This window comes from Lathyrus oleraceus, chromosome 4 (genome assembly GCF_024323335.1).
Source record: "Lathyrus oleraceus cultivar Zhongwan6 chromosome 4, CAAS_Psat_ZW6_1.0, whole genome shotgun sequence".
Lineage (NCBI taxonomy): Eukaryota > Viridiplantae > Streptophyta > Magnoliopsida > Fabales > Fabaceae > Lathyrus > Lathyrus oleraceus.
Window position 1 is genome coordinate 225272462 of NC_066582.1, and position 19440 is coordinate 225291901.

The 19440-nt window shown below is 37.1% G+C and overlaps 2 protein-coding genes across 3 annotated transcripts; both read left to right on the forward strand.

Annotated features, from left to right (window-relative positions):
• Positions 1-251: 251 nt before the first annotated feature.
• LOC127074689 (uncharacterized) lies at positions 252-2855 on the forward strand. Its single transcript, XM_051016026.1, has 3 exons — positions 252-870; positions 952-1214; positions 2713-2855. The coding sequence occupies exons 1-3, from the start codon at positions 285-287 to the stop codon at positions 2812-2814; spliced, it is 951 nt and encodes a 316-aa protein (XP_050871983.1). The 5' UTR covers positions 252-284; the 3' UTR covers positions 2815-2855.
• Positions 2852-4479, forward strand: LOC127074690 (uncharacterized). Of its 2 annotated transcripts, none has more exons than XM_051016028.1 (4): positions 2852-3001; positions 3245-3444; positions 3593-3943; positions 4042-4479. In XM_051016028.1, exons 2-4 carry the CDS (start codon positions 3289-3291, stop codon positions 4462-4464), a joined length of 930 nt encoding a protein of 309 aa, XP_050871985.1. In that variant the 5' UTR covers positions 2852-3001; positions 3245-3288; the 3' UTR covers positions 4465-4479. The 2 variants fall into 2 exon arrangements, with proteins under 2 accessions (XP_050871985.1, XP_050871984.1); XM_051016027.1 differs by having other exon boundaries at positions 2943-3089.
• The last annotated feature ends 14961 nt before the right edge of the window (positions 4480-19440 follow it).

Here is a 19440-nt window from a genome sequence, read left to right on the forward strand (position 1 = left end):
GGTTTTTTAACAGCGCATCTTAGACAGCGCTTTTAAAAGAAAGCGCTGTCTAAGGTTAAAATAAAAATAAAACACGGAAAATGTTCTAAAAAAATAATGAAAGCGCTGTCTAAGGGGGGGTCTTAGACAGCGCTTTTAGAAAGCGCTGTCTAAGACCCCCCCTTAGACAGCGCTTTTAGAAAGCGCTTTTAAATATAGACCTTAGTCAGCGCTTTTGAGAAAGCGCTGTTTAAAGTCTTTCAATTAAAAAAAAATTAAAACCAAAAGTCTCTCTGCAGAAGACGATGAAGTTCATCTGCCCAAACATCATCTTCATAGCTTTTCTATTATCAACCGCAACAATCACATCTTCACAATCAGAATCTTCAGAAACCAACATCATTTCACGGTTCCAACAATTCCTCAAAATCAAAACCGACCATCCAACCCCAAACTACAAACAATCCTCCGATTTCCTAACTTCACAAGCCAAATGCCTCTCACTCCAATCCCAAACTATCGAACACGTTCCAGGAAAACCCTTAGTCCTTCTCAAATGGACCGGAACAAGCCCAGAGCTTCCTGCCATCATGCTCTACTCTCACACCGATGTTGTCCCCGCCGAACACGATAAGTGGGATCATCCTCCCTTTGAAGCCCATCTGGATTCTGAGGGAAGAATCTACGCGAGAGGCTCTCAGGATATGAAGTGTGTTAGCATGCAGTATCTTGAAGCTCTTCGCAAGCTTAAAGAATGGGGTTTTCAACCCAAACGGAGTATTTATTTGGCTTTTGCTCCTGATGAGGAAATTGGTGGACATGATGGTGCTGAGAAGTTTTCTCTTTCTAGGGTTTTTCAGGATTTGAATGTTGGTATAGTGCTTGATGAAGGTATAGTATAAATAAACACTTATAAGTTATAAGCTGGTTTTATAATTCATTTCAACATTGTATTCACTTATAAACACACAGGGTTGGCTTCTCCGGATGACTATTACAGGGCATTCTATGCAGAGAGGAGTCCGTGGTGGCTGAAAATCAAGGCCGTTGGGATTCCGGGACATGGGGCCAAGCTTTATGATAACTCTGCTATGGAGAATCTTTTGAAGAGTATTGAAATCATCCGAAGGTATCGTGCCTCGCAGTTCGACTTGATCAAGGCTGGCTTGAAGGCCGATGGGGAAGTTATTTCTATTAACATGGCCTTTTTGAAGGCTGGAACTCCATCACCAACCGTAAGTCAATATTCCATCAAAGTTATCAAACTTGTATTGTTTAATGTAAAAATTTATAGCATAGTTGTGTGACGTTATACCACAATCTTTGATATTGCAAACAAGTGCTAATTGAATTGTGTTGCAGTTGGGGTGACCAGTATAAAACTTTGACATTGCGGTTGCAATCATGGTTGTAGACAACGATCTAAAACTTTATGTAATATATAAGATTGATTACTGATTTAAATTATTTTCAATTTGTTCGCTATTTCTTTGTAATTTCATCAATATGTTTTTGCAATGCTGCATCAAATGAATTGTCCCAGTTAGACACTATGAATTTCATGCAAAAAGATAATTGCATGTAGATTTATGTAACAATTACAGTAATCGGTTTATGAAAATCTCAAAATCACTATTCCAATTTTGTTGTATTACCCTAATTGCAGATAATTAGAAAACAAAAAAATTTATGAATTACTGATTATAATTTGTGAAATTGGATTATTGAAACCACATCAAGGAGAGTAGTCGAGGGTAGTCCAAGAGGATTTTGATTTAAATGATTTTTCATTTTATGTGATTTAGAAGAAGTTATTATGACATTGTTTCATCTTGTAACTAACCTAACCAAATGAAAAAAAGTGCTTTTGTTGTTGTAATAAGTGTTATTGATTGCGGATGGCAGACCAGGGCGGAGAGCGGAAAATACACCACGGCAGTGCCATTGTTCATTGTAATCCGCCATCCTTCACAAATTGGCTATGATGGTTGTCAAAAAAAATTTGCCCTTGTGAGTTGCCATAGCGATGCCATGGCTGATATCTGAGAGCACCCGTTGTAATCCTTGCGACATATTTTGACACATCTTACAAATAATCATTTTGCATAGTCATTGGGAAGCCCTCAAGATCAGTGTAGTCAAGATCGAGTGTTGGATTGTAAGATCGTAAAGTCTTACATGCTAAGGATCCTTGAGAGTGCTGCGATCAGAGAAAAATCATTTTCGATGCCGGCATGGTCAAGATCGAGCTTTTTGAAGCAAAATCGTATTATAATTTTGATGTTTTTGTGTATGTGTGTGTATATGTATGTATGAAATTACTATTTATCTCTTCCGTGGGATCTTACGTGCTGTGCTAACGATCTGAGTTTTACGATCCTACTTAAGATCTCGTGTTTGACTACATTGCTCAAGATCCCACAGGAACAGAGAAGGGAATTGGGAAAGAAATAGAGACAGAGTTATGGGGTTTGAACCCACTCAATCTATTAAAGGGGTTTGTTTCCTCAAGGGGTCTATGCAAGGAAACTGATGAATGATGATGCTCCATGACCTGTCTCCAACAGGAGATTTTTTGCTATAAATCTAGTCATGGTTGATGCTGTATATCTTACTCCAAGGTTCATGAATAACTGATATCACGAAATGTCCAACAGAATGGTATATAATTGTTTTGCTATTGCTAATAAATACTATCTGGATATTTATGTATTTTCTTCATTCTATATGCAGATTGTACCAAATATTTTCTCAACAAAGAAGAACCATATCGGAACTACATGCACAGTGTTTTTAACCGACTTCAATTGCAAAGGTCAAGAGCAGACAAGGTAGAAAAAGATAAACTAAAAGAAGAGCAAAAAGGTTGTCAGTTTTCATCGAAGTCTAAAGTTAAGAAGGTAGATGACAATAACGGGATTAGCAAATACAGTTCTGATGAGGAAGATTCATCAGATAGTAAATGGAAGTTAGAGCTGGCTTGGCTCACTAAGGCAGTTGAACCAGCTCTGCAATTTTGTAGGTGGGCTCTGCCAACAGGTCTGTTAAGTGTTAACTTTATAACATGTTTCATCTGATGGGGTTAGACATCGCCAGCATGACTGCAAATTGCAAGTACCTTTCTATAAAGCATGTTAGAAAGAAGCTATACAAAACATTTATTTAGATCATTAGCGAATATTTTCCCTATAAAAAATTGATCATATAAGCGTTTCAGTTTTCTATATAATAACAAAAGGCTGTCTCTATTTTCCATGTTATGCAGGAGATGGAATTGGAAACAAGCCTCCGCCAAATAATCGATCCCTTATGGAAATAGTTTCCTTCATCAAACGAAGCAAGATTGGAATCCAGGATTGGAGTTTGAGTGACCTTACAATTGGCTTGTATCTGATCTATCTTCGTCAAGCTTCCACACATCCATTTGAAGATATCAAAGGCATCCAGATATCGTCAGAATCAATAGTAACTTCTGAAACTGTACTTTTTTTTAAAGGCTTAAGGCACATAATCTCATGCGATATTGAAATCTCATCTGTTATGTAATGTTGGTATATCTCTACAAATTATTGTGTTCCACTATTCTTATCAATTATATCGTACTGGATTTCAGGTTCAAGATCTCATTTATCATATTGAGTTGGCTAAAGGTGCTTATAAGGATAATCCTGCGGTTCTTGCAAGGAACAGCATGCTCCGAGAAAGTAATATCATAAAATTTGTTAATAACTCCAGTGTAATGAGGCCTGCATATTACATAGGAGTTGACACCCGTAAAAAGCTTGTAATTTTGGGCATTCGTGGCACACATGCTTTATATGATCTTATAACTGATATTGTTTCTTCAAGTGATGGTGAAGTAACCTTTGAAGGCTATTCAACCCACTTCGGCACTGCTGAATGTGCTCGTTGGTTTCTTCACCATGAGATTGGAAACATAAGAAAATATTTAGCAAAACATGAGGTGGAGATTGCTTTAATTTATCTAATATGAAATGATTTTCATTTTAGTTTAGTTGTTTTATTATCCAATACTGTGAGGTGTTGCTAACCCATTAACAGGGATATAGGTTAAGACTTGTGGGACATTCTCTGGGAGGTGCAATAGCTTCTTTACTGGCAATAATGATCCATAGAAAATCAGCAAAGGAACTGGGATTTAGCCCTGACATTGTATCTGCTGTTGCATATGGAACCCCACCTTGTGTTTCCAAAGAACTTACCGAAAGTTGCGCTGGATATGTGACAACAGTTGTGATGCAGGTGAGTGATTGCATTTCACAATGCTCGAATGACTTGATCAAGAAAAAAGGAATGTCCTCTGATGTGTCTGATTCTTTTTCCCTAACTTTGTATTTATCTATTATCTATTATGCAACATTTTCTTATATTTTAAAAAAGTTCATTAACTTTCATTTGAAGTTATTTGGTGAAGTACCAAATAGTTTTAAAATTTGTAGTGTCCTCAACAACGTAATCAAATAGATTGCGGGTATTTCATGTTGAGGTTTATGCGAGATACTCTTGCTTTGGGCCGATTAAAGATTCCCACCGATGTATGTATTTCTAACTTATGAGTTATTTTTATATTTACACATATCTCATATAATTAAATAGTTGGAATTAATTCAAAATATGTTATATTATTATGTAGTACTTTGATGAATTCAAGTGTGCATTTTATACAAAGGATCAAGTGGACGAAATCAAAGAGGAGTGGTGTCAATTCATGATAAAGCTCAATGTTTGTTCATAAATTTGTGTAATTAATGTGTACATTTGTAGTATATGTTATGACTTGTAAATGTGCACATAAATTTGTATATATTTTGATACATTTAAGGCAAAATTGGTTTGAATTGGTATATATATATATTTGTTAGCCAAAAATTGGTAGAAAAAAGGCCAAAATGGCATATATAAAATGTGATAATTGTCTGTCAAAATCTGGTTGAAAACAGGTAAAAATTCTGGTTTATAAACCTGGAAAAAATGTGGTTTAAAACAAAAGCTTCAAAAATTTTCGTATACCTTAGACAGCGCTTTTGTAAAAGCGCTGTCTAAGGTATACCTAAAAAAATTAAAATAGGAGGGTCTTAGAAAGCACTTTTGGCCAAAGCGCTGTCTAAGGGGGTGGGGCTTAGACAGCGCTTTTCAAAAGCGCTGTCTAAGGTATACCTAAAAAATTTAAAATAAGAGGGTCTTATAAAGCGCTTTTGGCCAAAGCGCTGTCTAAGGGGGGGGGGGGGGGGGGGGGGCTTAGACAGCGCTTTTAAGATTTAAAAAAGCGCTGTCTAAACCTTTAGCAGCGGAGGTTTAGACAGCGCTTTAAAGCGCTGTCTAAGGCTAAAAAAAGCGTTGTCTAAGGTCTTGTTTGTTGTAGTGCCCATTCAAGAACCGCAATAACAGCAATAATATTAACCATGTAAACAACCACAACAAAATCAACAACGTTATCAGCCGCAACAACAACGTCAGCAACCACAATATCAACTACAACAACAAAGATTAAGAAGGCCTGAAAGAAGGTTTGACCTGGTTCTAATGCCATACAACCATATTTTACCGTACCTTATAAGAGGATCGCTTGTATAATTGAGAGAGTTAGGACCTCCACCAGCGGTTCTTCCTCCTGGATATGATGCAAATGCCCATTGTGAGTCCCATTACGGCGCTCCCGGACACTCTATTGGAAATTGTAAAGCATTGAAATACAAAGTCCAGGATCTGATTGACTCCAAGGCAATTACGTTCGCCCCTAACGACCCAAATGTAAACGACAACCCTATGCCTCCCCATTATATGACAAATGTAAACATGGTAGAATTGGACAGTGAAAGGAAGGTAATAACCTTGTCGCTATCGGGAATTTCATGGATAACGAAACCGGACGGACCGAACGAAATTGGTTCAGTAGAGACGCAACTGAATTTTATTTTATGTGCCTCCGTCGAAGAAGGCGAGGGGGAATAATCGATAAAACCCTCAGAAAGACAAGCGCACGGGAAGCGCTATAAAAAGGATAGGGTATCAGTCTCGCAACCGAGATTAGGATTCGGTAGTCAGTTACGCGAAGGGAAGGTATTAACACCCCCCACGTCCATGGTATTCCATGGGAACCATTTGTGTTATTTTTACGTACATGGGATTTACCTTTCATAGTTTTATTTTTTAAAAGAATGTGTGAAAGAGGGGTTGTTTTTGTTATTATAGCGCTCGCCATGGATTGGGCCCCTTGTGCCTACGTATCACTCATTTAGGGATGAGGAATTAGAGCTCCGTAATTTAGAATAGAAAAAGTTTGTGTGTTTGGTTGATTTTACCTTTGAGAAAAAGGTTTTGAAATGGTGCCCTAAGGAAAAAATAAGGTTTGATGGGTTGTTTTGATTTTACCTTGAACAAGGGTTAATGAAAAGAATTTGTGATTAGATTGCACTAAAGTCTATGGGCAGAGGTGATTATTCTAGATAACAAGTCAAGCATCTTGCATCCAAAATAATCAGAGTAGGGGTAGGAATGCTCCATTATCACTCATTCTCCACCACTTAAGGCTCGTGGAGCACAATACTAATCGTAGTTATTAAGTATTTTGAATTTGATTAAGCAAAATTCGCTTGACGTTTGATCAAGGGTTTGCTTATTTAATTATGAAATTTGGCTAATGCAACATGAATGCAAAGTGACCGACAAGGAAATAAAAGGGTCTCATTGTAAGGTATCCCAAGAGAAAGCCTTGTGTGTGCAAAAGTATGACCTATGCTAAACAAAGGATAGTGGTCTTACAAACATGTTCTCCAAAGCTGATACCATGATGCCATTCTTACAACAGATATTTAAGTTATAGATGAAACCCAAGTGTTTACAAAGTATCATAAAGAAAGTAAGAAAAGGCCTCCAAGCTAAGGTTCTAAAGGGTATCCTCTAAGTCCAAGTGATTAAGTGTTTTTTGGTCTTTTAATTTTATCATGTTTTGGTTGTTTTTGAATGATGATAATAATAAAGAACAATAGTAAAGTGTGTATGATGAATTTGTATAATGATAATGATAATGAATACTTGAATCTAAATAAAATAATAAGTAATGAACAATAATAGCAATGATAATAAAAATAACAAAAGTTTAGTAGTGATCAAAGTTAAAACAAGTCAAAATTAGGGTTACTGACAAGTTTTGAGGATTATCTATCTTTAGGTCAATATATTCAAAATATGGCGCATCGAGCGATAACTTATCACTATTGCAAAGTAAGGAAGATGATCAATGGATCAACTTACCCTAGATTTTCAACAACGAAAGTTGTTCAACCTTAAGTCCATCTATCAATAAATTGACAAAGAGAAGACTATACAACCCAAAATTGAGTGATTGGTTTTTAGTTGTTTTAGTTAGCAAGTTATATTGATCCAGATGAAATATTAACAAGTTAGGTGAACCAGATGAAATATTAACAAGTTAGATGGTTAGCATAAATAAGTCAAAATTATAAATAAACAAAGTATATAAGGGTTAGTGGGTTAGCATAAATCAAATGAAAAGGCAATGTATCAGATGAATTCATAACTTATCAAAATTTGAACTTCAACCACAAGTCAAATGACCAGGTTGCTTGAAATAGGGGCAACCTATCCATTCTTCAAAGTACCATGGATGAACTCATGGTAATCCAATGATAGGTTTGAAGTGTGGAAGGTTTTTATCAACCCTAAACCAAGCACAACATGACTTAAATGATTTTCATTAGTCCTTCATTTCAAGACTCCAAAAGTCTATCATAAATGATCCAAATAAAATAAATAAAATCACCATTAAATTCTAGAGAAAAAAATAGGGGGGTTGATGTTCAACAATTTTCCAAAATAATAAAAATAAGAGAGTTAAAAAAATAAATCAAAAGAGAAAAATAAAATGAATAAAATAAGAAAATGGAAAAATGAAAAGAGAAAAATGGTTAGGGCGCACAAGCATGGCTCGAACCCCTGAGCTTGGGGTCATGGGGGAGACCTTCCCCTCACCCACTGGGCCAATGGCCCAGTTGTGTTAAGCAAACGCGCTAAAACGAATAAATAATAAAAACTGTAAATAAATGAAACACGCGCGCAAAGCAGCCAATCACAGAGTGTCAACACAAATATTCAAATTCAAAAAATACGGGCAACTTCGTCTTCAAGCTTCAACCACTCATAATCAAAAGTTGAAATCATGAGTTTTTAACCAGTTTTAAGGATCAAGACAAGTTGTATGATCATAAACAAAATGTTCTCCCCACTCAAGAACCATTGGTTGGATCTGAGTGAGGAGTTTTGGATCACTAAACTGAAGAACACGGTTGACCTAAAACATATATTAAATGATGAAAATATAGCAATTAAAGCCAAAAGTTTGAGGTTAATGATCAAGTATAAATTTCGAGCAAGAGGGTAACTTGTTTGAGTAAAGGAGGTGAGTATTTCTACCTGGTCAGAAGCAACTCGGGGAAGGATTCCGACGACTGAGCTTAGCTCAGATGAGGCTTGGGGTGGATGAGTTAACGATTGGAATAACTTGAGTAAAGGTTGAAGAAGGTTTCTGGGTGGTTATTTTGGATTGAAACTCTCTAAAACTAAGAAACACGATTTCTGTTTTTGGAGCTTTGGGTGAAATATGCATAAGTGGTTAGGTTTTTTTTTCCAGCATATAGAATGAAGGAGACACCTTCCCCTATTTATAGGGAAGGTGTGTGGATGGTTTGGAGGGAAAGAGAAGGATGTTTGCTTCAGAAAGGGTGAAGGGTCGAAGCATGCTCAAGGTTGAACTTGGGGAGACAAGGGTGGTTGTGTCCAGACCTTGTTTGCACTCCAAACCAGTTGGTCTTCACCCTTAGCATTGATTTGGAACAGACACAAGCAAAGAAATGGCTTACTATTGAAATTGCTTTTTGCCATTTTTGGAAAAGTCAACATTTGCACATGGGGTCGATTTTTTTTTGTTTTGGCATGCTTTGGATTGCAAGTTGACTCCCTACCACACCAAAATATCATATGTAACATATTTGGGGACCATTGGAATCAAATTGATAGGGTTTGGATACTTGATGCATCCATTTGCAAATTCTGCTTGAATTGGTCTGGTATGCTAATCAGGATGGTTAGCCATATTTGAACCAAGGCCAAATGAAATTGGCTTGTGAATTTTGCTTCAATTTTAGGCCATTTGTTCTTTGCCATGAGCTTGACTGAATGCGAAAAGAAACAGGTCAAAAGGGCTTGTGGTTTGGAAATGGCAACATGTCAAAGTAGGGGTCATGACATGATTTTTGGGCATGGTATGCATGTTGGACCAGCTTGGCCAATAGAAAAATTGAACCCATTCCTCAATGAATTAGGTCTTGGAACTTGAGATAAAGTTTGAGAAGAAGTTATTTAGGAAATTTGGCTCAAAGTGTAACTTAAAAATATTGAAAAATGAAGAAGTTGTGGTCTTTGGAACTTCCCATAGGCCATTCTTGCCAAAATGTGACCAACCAACATGACCTAGTTTTAGGGTTTTTATGATTTATTGCTTTTCAAGCCACAATGATGTATGTTTTGACCTCAAATGATCATATCATGATGAGAAATTAAGTTTGGGCCTTTGTGGAATGGTTTTAGATCAAATTGGTGGGTTGATCAAGCCATTGAAAGTTGAAAAATCATGTATGAACCAACTACTTGTAACATGGATTGAATGGATGTTTAAATGGCTGATTTGGATTGTAATGGACATGAAATGATGTTGAATTCATGGTAGGATGATTTGATGGCCAAAATGATCAAGCTCAATAGTCAAGAAGCCCCAAAGTTAGGGTTTCTTGAGCCACAAGTTTCATCAAGAATCACAGTCAAATGAATTAGGGTTTGAGATGTAGAAGCCAAATTGAGATGCTTAAAAGGTATGGGGTATGAATAAACTTTGGATTTGAGGGGTTATCAATGGAATGTTCAAGATCCATTGTGAATCAAGACTTGTACAAGCCAAAGGAAAGGTCAAGAGCTAGGGTTTGGTCCTTGGGTGACCAGATGAATCTTAAAGCTTCTTCAAAGGGGACTCACCACCCAAATTGGACTTGAGGATTGAGCTTGATGTATTGAGTGTTCCTCCAAGCTTTGTGGGATGCTTAAGGATGAGATTAGGGTTAAGGTGGATTGGGCATGCCTCAACATGATCAGAGGATCTTAGGTCTTTGCAGATGAATCCCATGCCTTGGGCTTGTGGATTATTATGATCATTAAGTGCATATGAGATGATATGTATGGGATACATGCTTAGGATTTAAGGCTTAACAAGAGTGATATGGGTAATGAAAATTTGAGGGTATGACAGTTCCCCCTATTTAATCTTCTCGGACCTCGAGGTATGGATAGCAACGACTTCCAATGCATTCATGGTAGGAGGGGATTAAATACTATTAGGAGTAACTGAAAATTTTCTTTGTTAAGGATAATGGTGATATGGATTGATTGTGCATGGTTATGATGATTATGCATGTACTGTGATGTATACAAAAGTATCTCCTTGACATTAAAGAGTATTGAGAAGACAGAGGGAGAAACTCTGTCGGGGGATAAGAATCTCGAAAAAAGGAGAAAAGACGACTGCCCCTAGCAACGGCTGGGGAAAAAAGAAGGTAATTCCTAGAAACGACTGGAATACCTGACCCTGATAGAGAAATATAGATTCAGCAACAATTCCAAGCAACGACTGGAATACCTAACATCTAATGGGGATCAACCCAAGTGAATTCAGCGACGATTCTTAGCGACGACTAGAATTCCTGACTCAGAGGGGAATAAATAACTAGGTTCAGCAACGATTCCTAGAAACGGCCGGAATATCTAACTTAGCTGGAGACAATCAAAGTATGATGATGATTCTTAGCGACGACTAGAATACCACTCTGTGGGGATAGAAGTCGTTCAATGATAATTCCTAGCAACGACTGGAATATCTGACTTGACTGGGGGTAAATTCCTCAGAAAGGTACAGCGACGATTCTTTTAGCAACGACTAAGAATACCTGATTCTGCTAAGGAAAGTATAGAAACTCAGTGACGATTCCTAGCAACGACTGGAATACCCGACATCTGTTGGGGAGAAGGAGCATGTTAGTGACGATTCCTTATGAATATCGGAATACCTGACTCGTGCTAGGGAGGGAATTTCAAAGATGATTTCTAGCCACGACTACAAACAAATGAATCGGCTTGGGGAATGAGCCTAAAATTCCTCGTGTTTAGAAGGAAGAGTTTAAAGACAAATTTTAACAACGGTTAAGAAAATATGACTATGCAGGGATGAAAATGTTGCGATGACTCCCTGGGGATAGAAGAAGTATAATGATGGTTCTTTTAGAAATGGCTAAGAATACCTGATTCTTATAGGGAACCCATTTGAGAGAACATGACAGTTCAGTGACGATTTCGAGCAATGGCTAGAAATACCTGACTCTGTTTGGGGAGACATTGAAAAATGATTCTACTAGGGAAAGTTCTTAACAATGGTTGAGAAATTATGAATTTCGGTGAATCAGTTGAGTATAAGTCTTAGAAGATACTTATGATGCGATGTTATGTATGAAAAATGTTAATGCATGTTTGGATTATTGTAGGGGAATTATGCAGATGTGGGGTTTGCAAGTTATGCTAAGTATGATTGGACTTTGCGGGGAACATATCTGAGGGGTTTCAATGGTGATTAGGCTTAAAAGGGTGATTGAGGAAAGTACTAACTTTCCGGTACTTGAGAAATTGGAACTTGATGTCCAAGCAAGCACTGAGTACAATAACTGAGGATTCCTGTTGGGGAAGAAATGATTGGCCAAGTCCACGGGATTGCATGGTGTTTTTAGATTGGGGATACCAAATGTGTTTTTGTTACCTTTAGCAATTTTTTAAAAGAAATGTAATTCAATGTTTTTTCCCTTAAAGTTTTTGCAAAAAAGAGGTTTTTAACACGAAGTTTCCCGCAACCTTGCTATAGTATGCTTTCAGAATAAACTTTGCCTCGATAAGGTCTTTTAAGGGTTGTAACATGGTCTGGCTCACGGTTTTCAAAATAAAAGGTTATGAGGCTCAAAATTTAATTTTAACCCACCCTTCTTCGTGATGATCTCCAGTCCTACGTTTAGTTATTTTAACATGCATTCAACTTCCACGAGAGTTTAAAGGTGTAAAGACGAAGATTCAATATTTTCTTGAAATTGAAGTCACCTTATTTTGTTTTTGCTGAGGATTTTCACGACCTATTTTGGCTGTTTTTTTTTGTTATCCCCAATTTTTGCTTGGAACACTTATTTGTAGCTTTTAGTCCACCGGGATTGCCCTGTTTTTTCCTAAGCTGCCTCTTTAGGTGTTCAACTTAGCGGGTATTTTTTATTTGTTTTTTTGGAACAATTCTTGGGGAGCTTGTTCTTTTGGTTTTGAAGGTTTGTGACTGCCATGTCATTTGTTATTGAGGAACAATCGTCATAACCTTTGGATTTCTGATGATTCCTTCAACACTTCGCGACATGTACGAAGAATAGCATGTGGTTGATCCCCATACGGGATGTGTTTTTCTCTTGCAAATTGAATGCGTAATCAGATTAACTGAACACTGCCCTGCCCCGAGTTAAGCGTAAGGGTTTTTTAGATTCGAAAGAAACACTAACTTCTAGGCTCAAAGTGGTTGACTAGAGATTAACTCCTTATCTCTATAGTGTTTGGGGATTTGAAACAATGTCTTACATCATTAGCAAAATTTTATCCAAAAGCATACCATTAAAAATTTTGGCATTTCATTTTTCATCATTCTCCCTCCAATATTTGCTAAAACAATAGTTTGATAAAGAAAGTGAAGTGCAGAAATATTTGTTTGTACTTTTTGCAATAAATGTGAAAAGATGGGTGAATAAAAAAGGATTGATTCAAAACATGCATGCTCATTTCATTAATAATACCATTAATAAATAGCAAATCCTAAAGAAAACAGTACTTTGACAAACAAGAAAAATGGCAAGAATGCAAAATAGTGATATGGCCTAATGATTGGCAAAATTGAGGAACTGGTCTTGATTTCTTGATTCACTGTGGGGCTAGCCTTTTTAGAGTAGGAAGTCGTTCTTCTCATTCAGACTGGTATGATGATCATCTCACGCCTATTCTTAGCAACTTCTTCTACAGTATTGACTGATAGTCCATCATGACCAAGTAAAGGATTATTGTTGATAGAGGGGCACACAAGCATAAATGAGAACATCTTGGTATCAAGTAGATCTTGTACTCTACTCTTGAGCACTTTATAATCTTTGGTTGAGTCCCCTAGTGCCCTAGCATGGAAGTCTCATCGAGCATTGACGTCAAAGCCTGATGGGTATGGAGGAAGCACTGGACTCAATCTGTTTAGCCCCAATAGTCCACCTTTGATCTAATATGGAAGTACATGATTGTATGGCATTGCCAGCGGATCAATAGACCTATCTTACTTTCTTGGCCTTTGTTGGGCATGTTGATGTTGCTGCTGTGGAGTGTACTGTTATCGATATGGATGTTATTGTGGAATCTGCTATTGATATTGAACAGGCGCAATGATCTCAACCTGATGATATATGATGTGGTAATGGGCTTTGTTCATTCGTGAAGATCCCATTACAACATTTGCTTCTTGTCATTCTTCTTGGGAAAGTTGGAGGAGGGCTTCTTTGCCCCGCTAGAGGAATTGGCAGTGTTGGGCAGTTTACCCTTCTTCACATGGCTCTCAATACTTTCTTAGAAGTGACGACGTTAGAAAATTAGGGGAAGCTACTTCCAACCATATTTTCAAGATACTGAAATTGAAAAGTCCCCATAAACATGGTTATAAGTTCTTTGTCCAGGAGCAGTGGTTGAACTCTGGCTGTGAGTTCCCTTCAATGTTAAGCATACTCTTTAAAGGATTCGTTTTTCTTCTACACCATGTATTGCAATTGGGTAAAGTTAGGCGCCATGCTAGTATTATACTGATAATGTTTGATGAAGTCTTCAGTCATATTCCTCCATGACTGCATATTGCTCCGTTCTAATTGCATGTACCATTCCAACGATGCCCCACCGAGGCTATCTTGGAAATAATGTATAAGGAGCTTATCGCTATCAGCATATGTCTCCATCTTGCGATAGTAAGATCTCATATGGGTCAAAGGACAACTAACCCCTTTTTTTATACGTTTCAAAGTCTAACACTTTGAACTTTTGGGGAATAACCAATCCCGTGACTAGGCACATATCCACAGTGTCAAGGCATGGGGTAGAGTGTACTTCCATAACCTTGATTTTTTTTATTCCAGTGAGAAGAGCCTTTCAACAATAGGATCCGGTAGTACATCCACAACAGGCATCATTTATGGAGGAATGTAGAAAGCATCATGGGCATCTTCGTCGTCATACAAAGACTTATGCCTGGCAGACACAACATAGTGGTTTTGGGCCACCAAGTTAACCACTGGTACTCTAACGGGAGGGGGGACAATAACCCCCTATGGAGGAAAATACCTTAGAGGTAATTCGAACTCATGATTGACCACTCTCAGGATAGGAAGTGATGAGTAGCCTAGTTGGGAGGCTATATTCCTGACATTAGCAATGATCTTAGGGTTATCGTCATTCCTGGCCATATTCACCATAGTATCTAGAAATCGATCTATCTTCTCTTGCATGGAATCTATGCCACTCCTCATGGTATTTTAATTAGCTTCTACTTGTTCCAACACCATCTTGTAATTGTTGATGCCGAGAAGTCAGTTTGTTGGTTATGGACAAAACAGAGAGTGGTATGAGTTTTTTTTTTGGAAAAAGTGATATACATGCATGCTAATGAAATGAGAATGCATAAATATATGTGAAAATGTTATTTTGTTTTATGCATTTTTAAGAGTATGCTAAGTTTTGCATGAAAAATGCAATGTATCCAGATAATTTCAATTGAGCCCGGGTATTGATTTCAGAACTTTTCTCATTGCTTTGTATACAACAGTCAAAGTGACTATAGGTTTATAAGGTTCCCAAAGTCATAGGTCTCTTTTTATATTATTGCCCCATTAGAAAAATTACTTTCTAGTTGACAATACCCTAAAGAGGACCTAATCTTGGTGTGGTTCTCGTGTCACCCCATCAAGAAAAGTATGCCTGACATACCAACATTATGCAACCACTGTGTCTTGGGTTCTAAAAGATTCTTAGAGTCACAAATCCAACAAGAAAATATTGCTTCCATCATCAAATTACTCTCCATACAACAATACCCTCAAGAGGATCTACTACAAGTATGGTTTTCACATTACCCCACATGGATAAGTACATCCGACAGGGCAACACTACACAACCACGTCTTATCTTAATTTTTTTCTCGAGACTTGGGTAGAAAGTCTATCTCATAGAGCATACCAAGCAATTAGAACATCCTTCGCAATACCAGGGACCATTAACAAATGATAATAATAACATAAAGGATATAAATTAAAGGAAATAGAAGAAAACAAATAAATAACCTTAACATTCATCGCAAATTAAGAGAGTCCTTTTTTTGTGATTTTTTGCAATTTGATAGGGAGAGAGAGTAGTATGGTGAGAAGAAAAAATATTTTTTGTTACTCTCTGAGAGGTTTGTGATTTTGTGAAATGTATAGTGGAGAGAGAGGAAAATTTTAATCATGTGAAAAAGGGAGTTTGCATTCTTTTTCTCTTTTAAGCGTGATCTCCAAATGAGTTTTATACCAAAATCCTTTTGGATTCCTCACGTGGAGGGAGTATATTGGACATCGAGGAAGAACTTTTGGTTTACTCAGTTGGTAAAAGAGGAAGTAATCCCCTCTTTCACGCATCTTCTTTTCCTTCTTTTTCTATTAGTCCCCTCTCAAAAATCACTTCTTATTCTTTTATTATTTTCCAAATTGAGATAGAGATTAGTCATTTTCATTTGAAGACCTGAGAGTGTATTTTGGTTGTTGAGGGTATAGTTATCATGTGAGAGAGAGACATTGGAGGATTATGAGAAAGGTCCCTTGCTAACTGTCCAAAACGTGTCCATTTTTGTGGGGAATCACTTCATGAAGAACATTTTTTATCTTTTCCTTTATTAATATTTTTTATTCATTTATTTTTCTTTATTTTTTTATTGGTGGATAGAGAGAGATGTGGATAGTGATCCAAGTGAAATCATTCGAACAATTGTGAGTTGTTGACTAATTGAATCAAATGGTCAAACTAACACTTAGTAATAGTTAGGGTTTTCACAATTAAATGCATTGCTAAAAAAGCCCTTGGATATTTTCAATGATAAAAAAATTGAGTTTTAAATAATAAAATTCAAATATTCATTAACATAGAAAATAAAAATCAACTGATTATTTATTTGCTTCTATTTATTTTATTTGGACATTTTGATAAAAAAAATAAAAGGAATTATAATGACTAAAAATCGGGCGCAAAACTGCGCTAAAAAATAAAATTAACACATTAAAATAATCTATGCGAAATATGCTTCTACAAAATAGAAAAATAAAGATCAAATTTCGTAGTAAAAAGTACCTGGATGAAAAGGCTCAGACAGATCAAAATATGGTCGATCAAAGGCGCAAAAAAATAAATCGAGCATGTCAAGTTAAATTACGTGTAACTTAGATCAATAAAACAGTCAACTACAAGCCCGATCTCAAAAAAATTCGCCCACTAATTCTATGCGTGATTGAGAATCGATTCAAATGGTCTGTCTGTAAAACTAAAATTTTATTCTAAGCAAAATAAAATGAAGTTGGATGCATGAAAGTTTAAAATGCCCAGATAAAATTGGGGTATGACAAACTCTTTTTGTATTCTCCCCAGTAGTAGATGCAACAATCATTCAAGGTGTCTTATAGGATGGACACCCTTGTTTTAACATATTAACTTTCCCTTTATAAGGAGCCTCATTATCCATGGATCCTTTTCGATATTAAAGCTGGAGTGAGAGTTGGAGAGGGAGATATGGGTGTCTCATCCGGAACCATAACTTCCATCCTCTTGAAGAGATATTTGAGGGATGACACATTATCTGTAAAACAGAACAAACGACAATAAAAATAATATTATGGGAATGAAAAAATAAAACCTAACAATAGTTTCTCTCCTCACCAAAGAAATTTTTACTCTCAAGAGTGGCAGTCGCATTTACAACCGCTCACATATTACTAAATCGCCTCTTTTACTAGGTAGGCAGTACGTCTGAAGGGATGAATTCCTCTTGGTAGCCCAATCTCTCTATGAATGCTACCAAGTCTTGCTTCAACGAATCTTCCTTTCGGGTCAGAGAGTCGAATGAGTAGGCATAAGTATTCAAGCCCCGGTTGAAATGGTTTTGGAACTAACATTTCCAGATTTTATCCTTACATTTCATCAGCTCCGAGCCTAAGGGGTCGGAAAAGGAAATGTCTCCCTATGGAACTTTGTAGATGATAAAGGGAGCCTTCGGGGTTAGAGGGTCATCAAGAAATAAGGATCCTTGAAGTTTTTCCAACTTTCAAGGTTAACATCAAACACATTGACCGACAGAAGAAATAAAATGAACCCTTGCGCCCGATTCCAAGTTGTAAAGGTTCGTGTCACAGTAAAAATGTTGAAATATATATTCAAAGAATGCTCTTTTTCTCGGGACTCACACCAATATTGAAACATCTTGATGAATGCCCAAGCTACCAGGGGTAGTTGAGATGGGGCAATTTTGTAGATGGTTCAACACCCCTTCCTTAAACTCGTTGAAAGGAATCCTGAACTTCAACATGGAAAATACACATTCATATAAGGGAATCAAATATCCATCAAAGGAGTTGCAAATTCTCTTGGAAGTATCAACGTGAGATCCAGCAGTAAGAAGACGGTCCCACATTTGTGCAGGTGCCCTCCAAATGGGCAATACTGTTGAAAAAGAAGAATGTGCCCACCGATTACGCCTCTACCAAATGGTATTAAGCAACGTCAGCATGCGACACCATACCCCGGGGCTCCTCTCGGACCATGTCTTTCTAGCTGCCATGAAAAATATAATGTTGGTCATCAATCTAGGAATAGCTTTTGAAGTCAATGCCATCCCTAACCTCCCTATCATTGGGATCTCAATCATTCACTTCCCTAAAGGAATTGATAAACTAGTGCGTCCTTTGTTTGTTTTGGGTAACCTCAATAAGTTTCATATTTATGCAAGTTCGTATAGGAGTCAAGTGAGGGACATATGTACCACCTAACAATGTGATTACCATAATTCATCCATTCACCCCCTTTGGAGGAATCATCTGTACTTCCGATAATATGAGAAGTATAAGATTTACTAACATCTTCAATAGAACCCCTGCCAGACCTAGAGCTATCATGAAGCATGATAACGTTTAAGATAAGTTAGTTAGCTTCTAAAGGATCAATGTTTGCCATTCTTAGGTTCACTATCCCAGTAGTAGAAGAAGCATCGTAACTATTGGGTATATCTATTATATTTGTAGATGTGTCTTCTATGTTGGCCAAAACTAAAACAATGATAGGGGAAATGAACGACAAACAAGAATGATAGAGATGGTACCTGAAGGAGTAAAAAATGAAGTTAACATTTATAGAGATGTGACTTAGAGGTTGCGATGAACCAGGAAATGTAGGTCTCGAAGAAGAAAAGACGTTGATAAAATGGGTGTTGTCGGAGCTCAAAGGAGAAAATCAAAAGTTTCTAGAAGAGAATAAACTTACAGTTTTCACCAAGAGTGAAAAAAATGTTTGAAATACTAAATGACCCTTATATAGGGGAGCAAGTTAGGCTAATGAATGACCCAGAAGGAAAGAAAATAGGGAGATGAAATATAACGGTTGGATTTCACCTCAGGAATACAACGAAATTTGAGTACACTTAAGCATCTTAGGAGGAAACGTCACACCTTAGTCTAGAAGCCTATAACCACATGTCAAGAAGATCCTACGAAACGTCTCAATGATGTGACTATCATTTAATACACATGTTCTCTAGGTTATTCACGATGACTACCAAACTTTTTTCACTTCTCTAAGTAGCGACTCTGGTACGAGGAATCCGACCCAATTCTTTGGAAAACTTCCCGTTGTTATGCCATGAGAAACCTTCAGAGCAACTGTTTTGGACCGACCAAATGTCCAATAAGAGAAAGCCTCACATTTGAGCCGGGTCATGGACACCTCAATCAACTTTCATATATAAGGTACCTCACGAATGAAAATGTAGGATTTTAACTCGCTTCTCACTCAAATTACTCATCATTTTTGAGCCGGGTCATGGACACCTCAATCAACTTTCATATATAAGGTACCTCACGAATGAAAATGTAGGATTTTAACTCGCTTCTCACTCAAATTACTCATCATTTTTTCCTCACTAACTTGATTGTTGGAGTTGTATACAAGCTCATTCTCTACCGCACTGAAACTTGCTCCTATGATACAAGA

Excerpts from the sequence above, each read along its gene's own strand:
- LOC127074689 (XM_051016026.1), top strand. The coding sequence starts at position 285 with ATGAAGTTCATCTGCCCAAACATCATCTTCATAGCTTTTCTATTATCA. Across the intron at positions 871-951 it reads TGGTATAGTGCTTGATGAAG|GGTTGGCTTCTCCGGATGAC; the intron begins GTATAGTATAAA and ends ATAAACACACAG. Across the intron at positions 1,215-2,712 it reads CTGGAACTCCATCACCAACC|ATTGTACCAAATATTTTCTC; the intron begins GTAAGTCAATAT and ends TTCTATATGCAG.
- LOC127074690 (XM_051016028.1), top strand. The coding sequence starts at position 3,289 with ATGGAAATAGTTTCCTTCATCAAACGAAGCAAGATTGGAATCCAGGAT. Across the intron at positions 3,445-3,592 it reads AGATATCGTCAGAATCAATA|GTTCAAGATCTCATTTATCA; the intron begins GTAACTTCTGAA and ends ACTGGATTTCAG. Across the intron at positions 3,944-4,041 it reads AATATTTAGCAAAACATGAG|GGATATAGGTTAAGACTTGT; the intron begins GTGGAGATTGCT and ends ACCCATTAACAG.